Raw genomic sequence first — 13132 nt, 5'->3', positions numbered from 1 at the left:
GTACTGGCAGCATCTTTAATCATCTGACAATACTGACCAGATACAGTGAATAGTAGTGGCGAGTGATTCTGACGACCAGCGGTCGACGAACGGATAGGTCGCGTCCAAATCGTCAAGCACAAGTCCGAACAGCGTTCAATCTTGTAGTAACCAGTCCACTAGCTGCGAAGACTTGGACTTCTGAAGTTGTTAGCGCCCTCCTCGCCTCCTGTTCTACATTTTTCGCCCGGAGTTGTACGCCCCTCAAACATACTGAATTTTCAATATCACTGATGATACATTGCCTTAAGAAAATATAGTGAGGGAAAACGAAAGCGTGAGAGTATATATTTTAGAAGCATACATGTTTACGATGCTTAATATCATCCACCCTGTTTGATGGTCTTATTGTGGTGACGTAACGAGCGATAACAATATAGTTGGTTGGCAGACTCATCCGAGCCACTAATGAATCCATGAATAAGGCCCTCCGCAGTCCATTGGGCAGACTTACAATGGCATAATTCATCCTTACGGTATGACATTGAAAAAACGTCCCCGAAACGTAGATTTAGCAAATTAAATCTTGAGAATCAAATTGATTTGGACGCCAGCTCCTCAGCCAGATCAGGTGAAACTTTATTAAGTTGTAAAAAGAAACAAAATTAGTTTCAATAATAATAGATTTACGAAGAGTCAGCGATAATGTAGCCTCTGCATTCACAAAAAGATATAGGGAAATCTAACACCTATAGGGAAAACTTATACCAAGGCTAAATGATGGAATATGTTGCAGGTTCAAAGGGCATAGATAATGAAACAAGATGTTTCAAGTCACACTCCTTTCTCCAGTAACCATTAACGACCAAGAATTAAGCTTCTGCAAATAGTTTGCGTTTACTAGTGAATTATAAGCTTCAGCCATCAGTATCGTTCTTGAAGGTCACTTACAGGGTATGCATCGCCACTGATTAGTCCATACTGTATGGTTATTATTCTTTAACAGGGTATTTATCACTTACACTCTATCCATGCCCACTGATTAGCCTATGCTGCATAGTTAATATACTTTAAAAAGACTGTTATCACTTACAGTTTATCTACTGCCACTGATTAGTCTATACTGCATAGTTATTATTCTTTAATAAGACCACTACTCACTGGCTATTCATTGCCACTGACTAGCCTATGCTATATTGTAAATATACTTTAACAAAGAGATTTATTACTTATAAACTATTATTACCTGTCAAATAAATATCTACTATTCAGGGTAGAATACCTGTAAACTAGGTAAGGGTACGTAGGCAGAAATCTAAGCAGTAGATACTATGAAGACAGAAGACTGATTCTTGCCTTCTTCTCCTATTACATTAGGCTAACTTTATAGACAGGAGAAACCCCTTATTCTCCTAACAGAATAAGACTGACAGGGGAACTACTGTACACTATTGAAAAGGCAACAGATATACACTCCGACTGCCTTGTGCGATCATCTATTACATATTAGATATAAGTTTTGTCTTCAAAAGGTAGATCACAACAAATTATGTGTCAGATTTGCCGGTTGGACTTATTTTGATACCAAGAAAGGATAGTTGGGGGTATAACTTGAACTTATTGACTCGTTGAGTTGTTGGTTTTGCTGTTTGATTTTTTTTTCAAGCTGAAGTCACAGAGACAAAAAAGGCTTGTTTAGATAGAGATCATGTCTTGTATCAAAGACAGAAGTGAAGGGGGTTACGCGCAGTCTTGACCTATGTAGAAAGTTAATAGCAAATTGCAGGATTAACATAGGAAACTTTACACTAGAGAATGCGACATTTTTGTAGTTCCTAGCAGGGGCGGTACTGACCTACTTGCAGTGGTCTATCTTCAACTGCACCAAGGTCCGATAGTCTGAGATCAAACACTCTGCAGCTCTGTTTTAAAATGGTGGTTACTACGAGAAGTTTCCGATGAATGTCTTTTAGATACTTTTTTTCTTTTTTTTTTTTTTTTTCCGTCAAAAAGTGGCCAGCTGCCATACGAGAGGTGCGGGAAGATCGTGATAATCTATATGGTGGCTTTATGCCATTTCCTTTTACGAATCTTGCTAGCTATATACAAAATATAATAGAACCACCCTTGACACAGTGGCTTCAATTGTTCCACTCACGGTCTGTAAGCGAACCGTTCCATCAGAAGGCACTGCCAATTCCACTTAGGAAGATATAATCGTCAGGCATTACGTATTATAATTATGTTGATCCACTTAGCGCCAGATTACCGAAGCCACGGGAAGTTCACTATGATTGGGGCGCTTTGTTACTCAGAGTGGCTAGATGAGATTGTGGATCACAGCCGCGAGTGCATAGTAGAAGGTGGAAATATGTATTCCTAACGGATACTGTATCTATTGTCGAGTCTGACGAGATGTTGCTGTGTGATCGAACAGCTAATGATAATGTAGATTGAAGCTGCCCTGGAGGCGGAAAATATAGCTCACTTGCGCAGGGGAAGCCGTTTTTTCAAAGCTAGAATATTGTCGATTTATTTTAGTGTTAGGCTTAGCGTAGGGTTATAACTAGACCGGTATTCTACATTTCACATAAAAATCAGTGGGAAAACTTGGTGCTGATTAGAGTTTCCCCGCGCCATGGTTAGGCGTCTCATGGCTCTCGATCAGCGATTCATAGATTAAATCGACCCGCAGGAGGATCTTTGCCAGATAGGGGGTCGACTTTACACAGTAAACTCAGTTTAATTAATAATACCTAGGATAGTATATCTTATTTATATCGTATCTCGGTATATACTTCTATGTGATAGTAAAAGGCGGTATAAGATAAAAATCTATCTATTCCTTCTATGGTTCATAGTAGTTATTTTCAATTCCTTTTCAATGGTCGTATAGTTAGAATACAGATCCTAGTAACCTCTAAGATAGAACCATAGTCAACTTCAGATCCTGTAGTGGCTATAATTCGGCTGGACCCATACTGATAGCCGAGAGAAAGCTACGCAGGTTATATTTGAAACATTCAATGCTCCAGCATATTATGTTGCTATAGACGCTGTCTTAGCCTGATATGCGTCTGGCCGTACGACTGGTCTGTCTGTGGATTTTGGCCATGCCTCTACTGATTTGGTCCCGGTTTATGAGGGGTTCGCATTACCCAAAAACATTCATCGGATTGATATATGTGGAGATAAGATAACGCAATACCTGATAAATACATTGGGTGGAAATTCTTTCCGTTCTGAGATATTTCAGGATATGAAAGAGAAACACTGCTACGTTGCGCTTGATCTGGAAAAGGAGTCTCAGTATAATACTGAGAATGTCTATGAGCTTCCTGACGGGCAGATTATAGATATCGGAGCTGAGGCATTCCAGGCACCGGAAACCCTCTTTCAGCCTACCATGGTTGGGTTTGAAAACCATGGCATTCATAAGCAGATGTATAACTCAATCTTCGAATGCGATACTGACATGCAGAGCGATCTTTGTGGAAATATTATTCTAGTATGTCAGCCCTTTTTCTTTTCTCCCTCTCATAATTTTTTAATAGAAAAGAAAAGAGTATCTGCTATAACAAGAAGTTCCCCCTTATTTTGCTAACGGGCCTTTCTAGTCTGGGGGTACTTCAATGTTGCCTGGTCTAGCGGACCGGCTACGCCAGGAACTGACCCGTCTCAGCCCATCAAATATAAAGATGGCGGTGGTAGATCCCCCGAATCGCAAGTACTCGATCTGGCTTGGAGGTTCTATGTTAGCATCACTCTCTACGTTCCAAAATCTTTGGTGTTCTAAGCAGGAATATGATGAATCAAGCCCTGGTATTGTCCATAGAAAGTGTTTCTAAAAGCAAACACCGCTGAAGGAATGTAGTAATCTGCATTCAAATAGCGCAAGCACAGATGGTAGAATGGATGGATGGAGGTTATATTGAGCTAAAAATAACAAATGCCAAATATACAACAGGCTCCGAGCATACAAGGGACAAAGTCCTCGCTTTCCGATAAATGTAATGCAGTATAATCTCTATTATATTTTAGATATTAGCTATAAACATTTAGAAAATAGATAAAAATAGTATAATACTATTTTCTAATAGTGAAATAGATAAAATAATATATTTAGATATAGTTAATCCAGAAAGTAATAAAAGAATATGTGATTGCAGCTATGCCAAGGTAATCATATACTGTAGAACCACGCTATGGAGCTCTCCGCTAGCTACGTTCCATAGCGACTACACTACGGGCTTAACCCTACGGTGCAACTGCCCTGTGTATATAAAGGACGTAGCTACCCTACCACTGGTAGGAAATCGGCAACTCTCTACCTCTCATAGCATACCGCTACTTTCAATCACAAGTATATTATAGCTTGCTTATCACCTACTACAGCACAGTGAGATTGTAATAAACAGAGTTATCCTCACCGAGGCTTTCTACGGGACTGTTGCTATCCTTAACGATACTGTAAAAATATCAGATATAATAGACAGAGTCTTGAAGTATATCCATACTGTCTAGTTATCAGTCGCCGATGCCACCAATAGGATACCTGAGCAAATTATACCATCATTGATATAGAATGGTTAAATGCCGGTATCTTTGACACAAATGTACCTTCCCGGCTCGACCTTGTTCTTCCAACAAGCGTCGGCAACGCTAGCCGAGATCTTATCCTGCTATTGTAAGTAAGTTGTCGAGCGGCGAAGTGCAGGTATAGAGAAATGGACCAATGATAATCCATAGTTCTAGACCACCCTGGAAGTCGAGAAAGAGACTATGAGACATGGTGGTGATGAAGGGTGAAAAAGGACAGCTTGCTTTTTCGCTCGTCGCCGGTCCCTGTACACTTTTTAGACACTGGCCGTACTCCGACACAGCAAAATTACAGATATAAGAGTCATTAAATAACCTTCTGGATACGCTGTGATGGTTCCTTTCAGCACCCAAGAACACTCGGTATCCTGCAGGAGATAGGGGTATGGTCGCCTAGCTGTTCCGATGCATTCATAACCATTCGAACTAATATTTAACTAACTAGTTAACTACAGTGAAGGTTTGGTACCTTGCGGGGGTACATCGGGTACGAGGTAGTATTCAGTTTCTTTTCTTTACCCTCTCTGTCTAAACAACGACAGGGATTTCTCTTTATAAGTTAACAAGTATTATAGCGAAAATTACCCAACATGGATTGAGAGCTGAGCAGGCCAGTTCTTAAAACGGCCTTCTGCGTCTCTTTCGTACCTATGCTAATAAAAGGCTGAGTGTCCGAACTCTTACCTAGCCCCGGTTTAGTCCTATTAGATGTTGTAAACCTATCTGACCTCCCTGTAATGAATTATGTATAAGAGGACCAACTCTGCAATATACTTATTTGCTTTCAGAACGTCGCGCTGGGGCATTGCTATTGTTAACAAGCGGAATAATATGCCTGTTTAATACACCTGGGTAACGAATAAGAGTTTATTGTACTACTTTACTGTACTATTACATACATACACTCACCCACACAAGCCCCACGCCCCGTGGCAGTATTGTCAGGGGTTTTTTTTTTTTTTTTTTTTTGCAGTGTCTAACATATTGTATTGTATTTTTATTTTAACTGGATTTATTACCTAGGCAGACTCCCCCTCATATTACAGTGGAGGTACAAAGGGCGGTGAGCCTTAGCGATTCATTGTGGAGCTGATTGTCAGCTGAACTTCAGCTGAGGTTCGGCTCAACAAATGTAGATCATCAAGACTAAAGGATCGTGAATAGCTCTGATAGTGTGGCTGTGGCGGGGTAATTTAAGGAATTATGTGATTTCGTTCGATGTTATTTATCGTGGCCAGCCTTCCACTTCTCTTCTCCTGTGTACCTAGCCGTGTTTGGTTTCTAGCTACTAAATAATATTGATATTGGTGCCCTTCCTGTCCTTACTCACCATGATACCCCATGATGGAGTTGTCCACCATCCTTTCGGTGGTGGGTCGTATTATTTCAAACAGAACCTCATGAGATACCTGAATGAACAATGCACTCGGCCGAGGATCGCTGTCCACATTGGGTCGCAGCCAAACAGCAGCCCGCACCTTGGCAATATGACTACCTTTGCCACAGGATTTGCCCTCGCCGCTGCTCTGAAGACCAAGTTTGGGCGTGAGATTAGGGCCAAGTTCGTCTATGTGGAGAGCGCCCCGACTCCAGGAGAGGAGATCGTGATCGCGGGGGTCCGATATCAGAAGAGCCTCAAACACACCGGAGATTTTGGAGCCAACCAAACGCCATTCCGAAAGGTGCTGGACCAATTGTCTAACCTTTCGGGTATACCGTATGACATTGAAACACAACATATCTGGCGCTCGAATCCGGCGTTTTCTGTCATCCTTCGGAACATCGTGGCCCACCATCAGAAGCTTGGCTCACATCTGTCACCAGAAACAGGCAAGCTCGCTATTCGTGCATCATGTCCGCGGGAAGGATGCGGGCTAGCAGATAAACATGGTGTAAACAATCAATACCATCAAGACGGGCGGGCCACGTTTGTGTGTCCTGATCATGGAGATTACCACGTTGATCTCACATCCCCACGAGATCTGGAACGGCTGGAGTTCAATACCCCACTACGCAATCTCATTCGGATCCTTATCTGCAGTCAAGATTCAGACACGTCGTGGATTATGTGTACTGGATCAGACTACGCCGGTTTCTACCAAGAACAGCTGACATGGCGGCTCCTAGAGCATCCGGGAAATGCCCCGATAATCTTCTATGCCCCGCTGGTCCTCGATTGGTCCGGAGTCAAGCTCTCGAAGAGCCTGTATATCAAGCAAGGTGCATATAAGTACCTATGCGATGCAGGTCGCAGCTACATGCTAGATGCAGACACATTTTTGAAGACGGAAGGTGGGCTCGAGGCGCTGTTTGAGGAGGTCCAGGATTGGGTAGAGAAACCATATATGCTCTTCAGGAGCTACACGATTGATTATCTTGACAGGCAACTGATATCGCGGGGAATGAAACTGCCCCGGGAGAATGGGCTTTGCTTAGACCACTAGACCATGAATCCATTTTACGTCGAGATTTATGTTCCTTGTAATCGTTAATGACGGCCCATGATTCAGCAGTTCCTGTTAGTTCGTTGGATCTGACTTTGTAAAGAAATCAGATATCTTCCTTGGCCCGGGCGAACCGGATGCGTTCTTGGGTTCTTGTAAATCAAGTTGTTTTTTCTTTTCAACAGGGCGCTCCTCGGGTGCCCTTGAGATGATATGGTCCTGTCGGTCCATTGGGCAGCTCTCTAGGAGGGTCACTGGAACCCAACAATACTTTTGGGGGGCGCCCTTTAAGAACCCCTTTGAGATGGCTAGTTTCAGGCTGATTGGCTCCCTCAACTTCCACAGATCAAGGATTTCATAGCCGTATTTGGAGACCTTTCTGCCCGCATTGAAGTCCTCATTCCCAATGCCGCCGTCCTCGGGGACTTCGCCAGGAACTTTGCCGGGAGAGACGCGGGCGACATGTTCGATTCGCGACATGGGGGCAGATGTGTAGAACCAGATGCGACGAACGCTCGATGGGAGGAGGTAGCGACGGTATTCGTGATTCTTTGCGCCAGTCGCGATATTGTGCATATGTTCGGGCTTGATGCTCATGAAGATGTCGGCCCGTCCGGTTCTAGGGGTTAAGGACTTTTCTTTGGCCATTATGATTCATGGATTGATATGCAGGGAAGGTAGAATTGGACAGTGTTGGGAGCTTATTGTTTTGGTTCCCTCCTTCACTGCAGGAGCATGAGAACTAGTAGAAATTGTTGTTGTTGAACGCGGCACACCAAGCCTATCTGGGCTTAGTCGTATGGACTTAGTCCACGGTTCACGCGTCCACTGTGGGGGTTCCTGGTTTAATACGGAACTACTAGTATTCCGCCATTACTTTCGCGTTTTACCGTACTACGTACGTGCATATTATATCCAGAGCACAGTGGCATTAAGCCGAGAACTTGTAACTCCACGGCAATTCAAGGTGTACATACTCCCCACCGTAAAATCATCACCTTTCATGCTATCTACCACTCGCCAAATTCCAAATCCCACCCACTAAGCGGCTATGCTACCTGATCTAGTATGAGAAAAGTGCTGATTATCCTAGCTGCGAAGGGAATGAATAGAAGACCCCCTCCATATAAATTATCGGATACGGGCCGGCTACAGGACTCAGCGCATGCGGCAGATATGCATGTGAGAATGTACTGAGGAAGAAAGGATTCTATTAATTCACAACTATCACAAGTTCTCAAACGAGCCGAACCCCGCGATTAAGTATAGGTATAACAATAACCATTCTTCGACGGATCCATCATTTTCTCAACCTTCCGAGGGGGACTGAGCGTCCCAAACTCAACCAGAGTATCAAGTGTCACCAATGGGGCATCCGGCGGATCATAGATAATAGTAGTACCATTGATTGCATATCGCCTATTCTCCTCATCCTGCTCCTGCCACTGCGCCCACAGCCTATCAATAAAGGCATGGTGCAACATGAACGAGGGGTCCTGAGGCGACGCGAAGAAATCATGCATGGCACCTCCTACAGAACCGTGGCCGCCGCTATGTGGGTTCGACACTCGAGGGTCACTCGGGGACATGACAGCGAGCCAATCTACAATGTTGGTAGTTGCTTGCATTCGATCAATCACCGTCTGATTGTTCAGCGCGGCCAGCATAGGCGTGTGCAGGTTTCTGTGTAAACATCGCGGATTGTAGTCCCATGCGTCGGCGGGGATCGCACCGTAGGACTTAACGAGAGCGGAAGGAAATGGTCCCAGGTGGACTTCGAAGTCCTTGAATGGTCCGGACTCCACGCATCCACCGCCCGTTCCTCGGGGGAAGCATATCCCCCCGGGGGTGCAGGGCCCCGGCTCGTCTGGATCGAATGCGCCGTTGCCCGAGAGTGAGGTGGCACTACCGTCGAATACTGGGCTCTCCAGTAGGTTGTCTGTGTCCAGGGCCCAGTTCCAATACCTGTAGGTGTTTTGCTCAGTTGAGGTTTCCTACTATTTGTGAATACTATCCACTCACGGTACGCTGCCGTTGTATCCACATTCCTCGCGCAGTGTCTTTTCCCAGAGGTAGACGAATTGGCGGTGCCACGGAAGCAGAAGCCCGTTGAAATGGATGGTGTTCGTGTAGTTGATATGAGTCCTTGATATATGAGCCGGAGCCATTAATCATCTCACGGAATGGGCATTGGCTTACGCAACAAAATCATCCCACCGGTCCTGGACCCCGGGATAGTCCTCATTGGATAGGATAGACGGGCGATCGCGAAGGCATAGAACCGCTTCGATATAGTCCTTTCGTTCAGCGTCCTCGAGCTCTCTCCTGCTATATGTCAACACACCATCGCCTACGCTGGACACGAAGCTGGACATACCATTCTTTCCTTACTAAGGCGTTTTCCGAAGTGCATGCTGCTGATGTAGCCAGGGCAATACCCGCCGTCGCGGAGAGGACAAGGAGGAGTCCTTTCATATTGTGAAGCACACCCTACGAGCAGAACTAATAGCTCGTGATGTTTCTCTTAGGTGCGGTGGGATAGATATTGTGCAAGGGAGACAATGGATCAGGGTTGTGACCAAAATATATAGCCTTCGGAAGGCTGTGATCGACTCCAGAATCATTCTTGATAAAAGGCATTTTTTCCGAGCCCTGTCGTCATGGGAGGTACCTGCGCATGAATTCACCGACCCCGGGGCAACATCTCGTATCGGCATTCATTCAGCTGACAGGTAGTTCATATCTTGACCCTGCATATAGAGACAAAGATTAAGGACAGTGTGGCTACGCATTGGTGGAGCTGACTCTACAATCGACGCCATAAAGCTTTCAGGGTATTGCGACCGCGAAAGAGAAGGAACATTGGTTCTGGCCGTGTTGACAGGTTACGAGAATGAAACCTGGGCCCCAGTTATTCGCATTGGATGCCAGTGTGCTATTCTTATCCATGGGGAAGAGGGCACTAAAGTTTCATAGCATTCCCCATCTCTACTGGAATGCCCAGTGCATACCATTCTCTTATTGGTGCTGACGTTGAGGTCGGGTTTTAAATCACACTGTCAAGCAATATAAACCCTAGATGGAACCCGCTCGTGGCTAAGTAGCACAGACAAAGTAGCCAACTGTGACATTTGTAGCCTTCATCTCGTCCGAAACTTGGCAAGCTAGGGCTGATACTGTTTCGGGAGCCTGCTGGCTACAAGGTATGTGTTATTGGACCGTGGATACCGACGCACCACCAACTCCTGGAAAGTCCTTGTTTTCCAAAAGATCTGGACACCTGGTCGACAAATCACCTGGAGGCTGGGGCCTGGGATATGACATGATCTCAGTACAGGGAGTAGCAGTATTTCATGTGGAGCTGAACTCCAGTTCGCAAGACCCCTGGCACAGTACTGCAGTGGCACGTTTGGCATGCTGGTCCATTCTGTATTACGTAAGGCGATGTTGTGAGGTATCCAGGCAACCTTTCCGAGGAATTTTATAATGAATATTATGCAGCCCGCCGTACTTCGCTTTCAGGTATGCATACCTTCCATTAATTTGACAAGTACTGGCTTGCGCACTAGTATGCACAAGAATCCAAGCCATAGTAAATCCTGTTGTCTCATAAACTATCTATGCCCTGTGCCAAAGCCTACCGGAAGGCCGGAATCCCAGTCGTATAAATACATGATGCGGACCAAAACTCAAACGCTTAGGGAGAGCACAGCATAGAGCCTACCACTGGCTTGGATCTGGATCTTGGACACGCGTCTATCCCTGCGCTGGAAAGGAACAGGTTTTCCAGCTGATCATTGATGAAGTGAGAGACTCAGACTATCCCGGCCTGCTGTGTAACATTATGAGGTACCATGATCAGACCCTGTGTCCATGTGTCCAGCGCCCCTTGCTGAATCTATAGAGCTCATTGGTGTCTTCGCCAGGTGCGAGCCTGGCAGTTCTTCGAGTAATGTCAGTGTTAGTGGGTAGTTGTAGCGAAGGAAAAAATGCGCATCCCGTATGCTTCCGATTTGCCAACGCACCGACAACTAAGACTCTCGGGATGACATTTTCCGTATGGTCTCCCGTGTTGACTTGTTGATGTCCATAAGAAATGTACATACCTGCCATTTACGACTTATGTGGGGCTCGGCAAGTAGTATGATAGGCTGGCTGATTACAATGTGTTAACCATATAAAATCAGCCGAAAGGATACTTATTGTAGGCAAGGACAACGAGGCAAAGCTTTGGGCGGCTACAAGAGGATATGTCGAGCAGATTAGCAATCCGGGGGTGAAGGGCTCGTATTCCAAGTGTGCTGCTCTCAGGCTTGTCAGTTAGTCCAATCGCTGATACCTCCACGTATACTATGTATATCTTGGTCTTTCTTTAGGAAGTGTTAAGCGACTACCCTGCCGACACTATGAACATGCTTATGCCTGATTGGATATCATCCCACGCTTCGGTTGTACTTCCTCAATCAATATATTGGTAGTTCCTTCGACTGTCCCTGATTCGCTGCGTCTCCTTTCTAGTAGCCTTTTAGGCTTTCGAATCTAGCTATTCGGCGCTTGGCGTGGTGGAACGATTATACCTTCTTTCTGTCAAGGTGCCTTTTAATAACCAGTATGAATCCCGAAGTGTGAAGTCATTTACTACATCCTTGCAATTGCATACTTGCTCATTGGGCAACGTAAAGCTATACTGCGAATTGGGAAGATACGAACAAAAACCTGACATTCTTGGCAAAAAGAGATGAATAAGTAGAGACAGGCAGGTACAATAACAGAGAGACGAGGATATCCCAGCCACGCATTTCCTATCATAGTTTCCTAACCTACGCCAACTTGTTGGAAGATTGGCAATCAGCTGACACACAGAGCCCAGGCTTCGTATTTAAAGAGCGAAAACTTAGCAAAACCAGAAACGAGAGAGGACCGTCCCATCAATATTGCTCCAAGTCATAGCGGGACTACGCCCTTGTTATCATTCAATTCTGAACGGTGAAGGTCTTGGACTCCGCGAGAGGTGGCTCGCTGGTTCCAACACGAGTAGCCCAGACTCGGTATCCGGGACTATATTATACGTTACCTTAGCTTCTTGATAACAGGTATTGGGCAGAGAAAAATAAACCTACCCGCCTGCGATACCATCAATATGGCCCCCGGGAATGGTTTTCTGTCCCGCTTTAGGTGCATTAGTCACGGTTGTGATGAATACATTCTCGGCTGGTGGGGATGTCAAGTGGGTGAGCCTGATGTCAAAAGAATTTGCCCTGGTATACAATCAGCTGCTGGTTCTATAGTTGTTGGATGTTTAAATTCAGTAAAATATTGGACTATTAGGCCTACTCGATAAGATCTTCCCAGCACACGGTCCAGTCCTTGGTGACGTCTACAACATCGCCTTCCTTGGGACAGGTGATGATCATTTTGAGGACGTTAATTGGGAGTTTGTAAACGTTGACAGGGAATGTGATAATAGTCTGTGGCCTGAAAGGTCTAGAGTGTGCAAAGATGAAACGAAATATGCTCGAACTGCAATTGGCTGTCGATGCTATCTCTTTCATAGAAGATGGGCGCGACCATCATGATATTTATGTTCCCACAGTGCTGATATATCCCCTTACTGCATGCCATGTTGAAATAAACGTGATGGCATCATCAAAGATGGACCACCTGATCTCCTAGTGACGAATAACAGTCACAAGGCCCGCTATCTCTGAGGGAGTCAGTGAAGTGTTGTCAATGTTACGGATATCTTTTCCCCCGAAAGAGACAAGGTGCAAGAGGCTTAGGAGTCCTCGCAAATGCCATTTGCTGCTATAGGTGCTTGTTAGGTTTGATGTAAAACAGGGCATTTATGATCATTGTACTCATCGCCTGACTACCTGCTCAGCGTCGTACAAATCTCACTGTCTTCGTACAAAAGCTTATTCTACTTCCACTACAATGTAGCAATGAGGCTTATTTTCAACCTAAACCAGTTGGCTATGACGTATACTGGTGGAGGGAGACGAGTGCCTATTGGCTGGGATCAGCATGGACATGAGGCTTATTATATCCTAGGTGACATTAAGAGTCAGAGAACTGTGCTATATCACAAATGTGGTTACGGCTGCCTATAC

General features: G+C 45.0%; 5 protein-coding genes across 5 annotated transcripts; 2 read left to right on the top strand and 3 right to left on the bottom strand.

Moving 5' to 3' along the window:
• Window positions 1-3238: 3238 nt before the first annotated feature.
• BDV38DRAFT_269483 (Actin, muscle) lies at window positions 3239-3827 on the top strand (the record flags this gene model as incomplete). The annotated part of the gene is made up of 2 exons (XM_032056976.1): window positions 3239-3487; window positions 3597-3827. The coding sequence occupies 2 exons, from the start codon at window positions 3239-3241 to the stop codon at window positions 3825-3827; spliced, it is 480 nt and encodes a 159-aa protein (XP_031916180.1).
• Window positions 3828-5909: 2082 nt separating this feature from the next.
• Window positions 5910-7022, top strand: BDV38DRAFT_290844 (uncharacterized protein; the record flags this gene model as incomplete). Its single annotated transcript, XM_032061582.1, has 1 exon — window positions 5910-7022. One exon carries the CDS (start codon window positions 5910-5912, stop codon window positions 7020-7022), a length of 1113 nt encoding a protein of 370 aa, XP_031916179.1.
• Window positions 7023-7097: 75 nt separating this feature from the next.
• BDV38DRAFT_280579 (uncharacterized protein) lies at window positions 7098-7670 on the bottom strand (the record flags this gene model as incomplete). Its single annotated transcript, XM_032059343.1, has 1 exon — window positions 7098-7670. The coding sequence occupies one exon, from the start codon at window positions 7668-7670 to the stop codon at window positions 7098-7100; it is 573 nt and encodes a 190-aa protein (XP_031916178.1).
• A 611-nt stretch (window positions 7671-8281) lies between these two features.
• Window positions 8282-9497, bottom strand: BDV38DRAFT_280578 (tyrosinase family protein; the record flags this gene model as incomplete). Its single annotated transcript, XM_032059342.1, has 4 exons — window positions 8282-8987; window positions 9045-9167; window positions 9222-9347; window positions 9400-9497. 4 exons carry the CDS (start codon window positions 9495-9497, stop codon window positions 8282-8284), a joined length of 1053 nt encoding a protein of 350 aa, XP_031916177.1.
• Window positions 9498-11345: 1848 nt separating this feature from the next.
• BDV38DRAFT_241018 (uncharacterized protein) lies at window positions 11346-12554 on the bottom strand. The gene is made up of 3 exons (XM_032053976.1): window positions 12357-12554; window positions 12143-12280; window positions 11346-12080 (listed from the first exon to the last, which is right to left on the bottom strand). Exons 1-3 carry the CDS (start codon window positions 12434-12436, stop codon window positions 11996-11998), a joined length of 303 nt encoding a protein of 100 aa, XP_031916176.1. The 5' UTR covers window positions 12437-12554; the 3' UTR covers window positions 11346-11995.
• Window positions 12555-13132: the final 578 nt, after the last annotated feature.

The sequence above is a fragment of the Aspergillus pseudotamarii genome (genome assembly GCF_009193445.1).
Source record: "Aspergillus pseudotamarii strain CBS 117625 unplaced genomic scaffold BDV38scaffold_13, whole genome shotgun sequence".
Classification (NCBI taxonomy): Eukaryota; Fungi; Ascomycota; class Eurotiomycetes; order Eurotiales; family Aspergillaceae; genus Aspergillus; species Aspergillus pseudotamarii.
The sequence above is the reverse complement of the archived record's forward strand: the minus strand, read 5'-3'. Positions and strand labels throughout refer to the sequence as shown.

Excerpts from the sequence above, each read along its gene's own strand:
- BDV38DRAFT_241018 (XM_032053976.1), bottom strand. The coding sequence starts at position 12,436 with ATGATCATCACCTGTCCCAAGGAAGGCGATGTTGTAGACGTCACCAAG. Across the intron at positions 12,281-12,356 it reads TGCTGGGAAGATCTTATCGA|GGCAAATTCTTTTGACATCA; the intron begins GTAGGCCTAATA and ends ATTGTATACCAG. Across the intron at positions 12,081-12,142 it reads ATTGATGGTATCGCAGGCGG|TCCCGGATACCGAGTCTGGG; the intron begins GTAGGTTTATTT and ends CGTATAATATAG.